Source organism: Nicotiana sylvestris, chromosome 5, assembly GCF_000393655.2.
Source record: "Nicotiana sylvestris chromosome 5, ASM39365v2, whole genome shotgun sequence".
Taxonomy (NCBI): domain Eukaryota; kingdom Viridiplantae; phylum Streptophyta; class Magnoliopsida; order Solanales; family Solanaceae; genus Nicotiana; species Nicotiana sylvestris.
In genome coordinates this window covers 88,134,396-88,138,882 of record NC_091061.1, presented here as the reverse complement: position 1 = coordinate 88,138,882, position 4,487 = coordinate 88,134,396, and the positions used below count along the sequence as shown (strand labels likewise).

Sequence of the window (4,487 nt, the reverse complement as noted above, 5' to 3'; positions counted from 1 at the left end):
TGGAAAGGGGGTCTATTTATGGGTTTTCACGGCGACGGTTCGAAATTACTAGTGGCCAACCATCAACTGACACACATTAATGACCTGAGGAACTGCACCGACGGGACGTTTCCGTCACCTCTGTCGCTTACGTCATGATGATGACGTCATGATAAATTAGGGTAAAGTTTTAGGACTCAATTTGTTTCTCGTCATTATACTCCAAAAAATGAGGAGACTATCTATATACAGTTAAAACCTGGCCCACCCGATTTGATTAATTAATTGACACCAAAAGGATGGATGGAGGATCGACCCCGTAGTATATCAGACCGAGGTATGAAGGTAAGACACCGAGTTCGGGATTCGAAGTACCTGCTGAAGTCGAAACCGATGATGATCGAGGTCAAACAAGATATGCATCGAGAAAAACTGAAGATAACATAATAACTAAAAGGCGAGATATCCAGTACTAGTCGAGGATAATGGCAGAAATCTTGGAACAGATCAAATCAAGTGCGGTTGTTTAGCTAATCGTGAGATTTCCTTCTGTAATTAAAATTATACCGTAAATAGGATTCCTCTACTATATAAAGAGGGTCTTAACCATTTGTAAAGATCTTACATTGACATATATCAAAGTAATACAATAATCTTTTCTCTTATACTCTCTTGTTCAGCAGCTTGCCTTATTTTTACTTGTTCTGGTATCAGTCAGCTCGAGGGCACTCTTACTCGAGGGTTGAATTCCGTTTCGACTCTGGTTTGCTTCACTTTGTCGTTAATTTCTATCACTAATCTTCACATTTATTAATTGGTATTAGGTGAAATCACGCGTCCTTAAAACCTCATTATAAGCTTAATTGCTATCCACTTTTAAGGGTTAACATTTAGTTAATTGAAGAATGGTAATATTAGAAAAGGCAAATAGGTTAGATTGTTGTAATTATTTTGTATCAATAATAAAAATAGTATAAAACAATTGTTACAGTGAAATTAAAACAAGTGAAACAAGTGTAATACTGCAAATCATAAAAAATGTTAATGTTACGAACATAAACCGAGAGGGAGTTATCTAAAAATCATCCCCAAAATATGTACTGGATCACATTTCAGTCGATACATATGGAAAATCTAACAGTTGCTAGCATCAAAATATTGCTTCAATACTTGTAAATACTGACCTGGATTTGATCCAAAAGTTTATTAACCAGGAGGGACATAGCCTGATCTTGATCGATTTAATATCTACGAGAAACTATTGGTATAATTTTTTATGATTCGATCAACTAGAATCCGATAACCTTTCTCAGTAAGATGATAACTATCCCAAAACAAATATTTTGTGTCATCTTCACATATTCCACTGAATTTGTTGCATAGTATGGATACCTCTATGTTTCCTGAGCCACAACACCCTTTCTGTACTTCTTCAAGTCCTATAATCAACCAAATTTAACTAAATCGATCAAAGTAAAATAAAATAAAATATAAAAGCTCTAGCTGTCTAGAAATATGAATTTAGATGAGGTTAATGTTAACTGTACCATATTTTTGAGGGTTGACTATGCAATCAAGTAGAGAATTATAGGCATCGATGAAAACAAGTTTGTACTGAGGAAACTTTTTGTGTAACGAATCAATGGCAATTGAGAATTTGGTGTTGGCTAATTCCGACGCTTGATTGTATTCCTCAGCACACATTCTAGCTGGACCTCCAGCCAATGTTCTCTGCGCTGGCAAACATCCTAATGGTGGAACTCCCAAAAATGCAATATTTCTTGCACCCAACTTGTACAATTCCTTACCAAAAAAGTAAAAACAAAATAAAATCTTGAATCAAGTATAGATAAAAGAGAACAACATATTCGTTTTTATATCTTTCTTTTTAAAGTTTTCCATTGTATGGGGAGAGTTGAGAAGGGAACGGAGAAGTGTGAATCAAACTCACACCTATTGTGTAGATGACTTCTTTAATTTGATGGTAGTCTAATCGTACATTAGCATACTTGATGGGGAAAAGTGAAAATAGACAAATTGAGAACCCCTAGCTATTTGAAGTAACAAATATTTACAACGTATTTAAAGTTTAGCCACCTCAAAATCAAACTTCGGACCTTGAGTATGAAAGTTTCAATCGGAGCCCCAAAATTTCATATTTTAAATCGTTTGAATTGTAAAAGCCAAACTTTAAACACAAAGATCCAAAGTTTAATTTTAGCAGTTCAAACTTCAGGTATTAAATTAAATTCTGCAAATTCAAAACTTCAGAGAAGAAGAAGATTTAAAACTTGGTTAGAGTTGAGTTATAATCTATTATTTAGCTCATCTTCACCCAATTCATCTCAAACCAAGTAATTATTGGCATGAATTTACTGGTTCAACTCATTTTGATCCAAATTTAGCCCAACTCAACTATTTAAGACCCCAAATTCTCAAATTCAAAATTGAAAAATAATATATTGAAAATAGGCACAAAGGTATACGCACTTGGACAAAGTCGAAAGCATAGGCGGCTAGAAGGTTGGTATATGAGTCGATATCGTACAGCTTTTGGCGAATTACGTCCTCGTAGTAGCTACCAGTAAGCCCAGCAATGTCAACAGACCCAGCAACCAGTATGAATAAGCTATTGTTTAAAATGTAATTGCCTTCTTCTTCCCCAACCAATTCCTTCAGCTTCCCAATGTATTCTAGGAAATGATTTAATTGTGCTGATAGTGGTATAGCTGACTGATTAACATAAATCAGGATTTTATATTGCTGATTTCGCTAACAACTTAAATATTGATAACGTCACCAATTAAAATGAATAAAAAGTTACATTGATTGTAGATGTTCGAGGGTCATATCCACTGCCTCCTGATGCAAAGCTTACTCCAGTTTTTAGATCTTCGTCTTTTAGATTTGGATCTGGATAAGCTGGTATCAGCTCTTTAAGACCTAGTTCTTTGGCTGAAACAGACAACATGGAGGTAGTCAAATTTCCTCAAATATAATATCACATTTTTTTTAATTATCACTTTAAGGATTAACATTTCGAAATATTCTTTGTAGTCACTAAAATTTTAACAGATCAAGATAAATCCTAAATTCAAGACAACTGTTGAAATATTAGGACTCAATTGGCTACTCTATCCAAACCTTAATTCATGCCTATAAATAAGGCTACGTATGTCCTTCAAAGACGATCTCAACAATTTCATAACTCTTGGATTATGCACAAAGAGATCAAATATGAGATCTCCGAAATTCCAGGAACTCTTGGAATATTTATTAAGAGAAATAAGGCTACATATGTCCTTCAAAGACGATCTCAGCAATTCTATAAACTCTCGAAATATGCACAAAGAGATCAAATATGAGATCTCCAAAATTACATGAAACTTTTGAAATATTCATGAAGAGATCAAATACGCTGTTAAGGCCCTCGAATCACGTAGAATAAATCGGAGGGAAGAATTTAAGGGACAAACAGAGTTGTATCCTGCAATGTTTATCAATAAAATCATTTTTTTTATAATTGTTTGTGATTGCGGTTTTATTTTTCTCTACATAAATTTGTTTCAAACATTCTTATAATAATTTTACATTATATAACCTTTTCTCAGTTTGGTTGATTTTCACAAAAGTCAATAGAGAAAATTACCAACTGCATGGGTATAGATATTACCTATCATATCCGGTGGGGTCTTGGCATTACTGAACCGTCCGGTTGGAATCCCGCCCATGAAGTCCTTTCCATAAGGTGGAAAATTACATTTGACTGGCGTCGTGAGAATATTGTTATTATTTCCCTGATCCACTATTGAATCTCCGAATGCATAAACCGCCTTTACTACTACGTTGGGCGGTAGCTTCACCTTCGCTTCACAACAACTACTACTTATTAACATTACAAAAACTTTATACAAAGAAAACAACATCCCATTCATCACTAAACGAGAATACAACATTGTATACAAGTTTGGAAGTTCAGACATGACTTCCTCAACGAAAATAAGTAGAAGCTAGTCGGTTTTCCGTTGTTTACAGAGAGAGGCTAGAAGATTATAGATAGTTAGGCAGGGTGGAATAAATTATTGTTAGACGCGCATAATTTTAGAGTAAGCTAAATAACATATAGGACTTTAAAATGTACTTAAATAATGCCTGTGTTAGTAAGATACTTCAACAAATAAAAACTTAGTCGAGTACATATATGACAATGTACTTGCCTAAGTGCTCTCTAAAGGTCGAGAGGGACTTTACGGAGAATAAGGTATTAAGAAAAGTTTATATTGTGGTTAAAGGCTAGTTAGAATAGCAATAATAAGAGTGTTAGGTGCACAGTGCACTTTACGGACAATAGCTCCATTTTGTCATGAGACAAAGCAAAGCCTCACACAACTAGTATTCGTCGCGTAAGACACAAAATAAAAAAAAATGATTAAGCAAGCTATATGTGTTCGATTCTTTGAAGAATTTCTATTTCATTTCATCCATTTCCACGACTACTAACCTTTTTT

The 4,487-nt window shown here is 34.3% G+C and overlaps 1 protein-coding gene across 1 annotated transcript; it reads right to left on the bottom strand.

Annotated features, from left to right (window-relative positions):
* Positions 1–975: 975 nt before the first annotated feature.
* On the bottom strand, positions 976–4,092 carry LOC104226088 (GDSL esterase/lipase EXL3-like). The gene is made up of 5 exons (XM_009777980.2): positions 3,653–4,092; positions 2,804–2,934; positions 2,470–2,712; positions 1,527–1,782; positions 976–1,418 (listed from the first exon to the last, which is right to left on the bottom strand). The coding sequence occupies exons 1-5, from the start codon at positions 3,960–3,962 to the stop codon at positions 1,228–1,230; spliced, it is 1,131 nt and encodes a 376-aa protein (XP_009776282.1). The 5' UTR covers positions 3,963–4,092; the 3' UTR covers positions 976–1,227.
* Between the last annotated feature and the right edge of the window lie 395 nt (positions 4,093–4,487).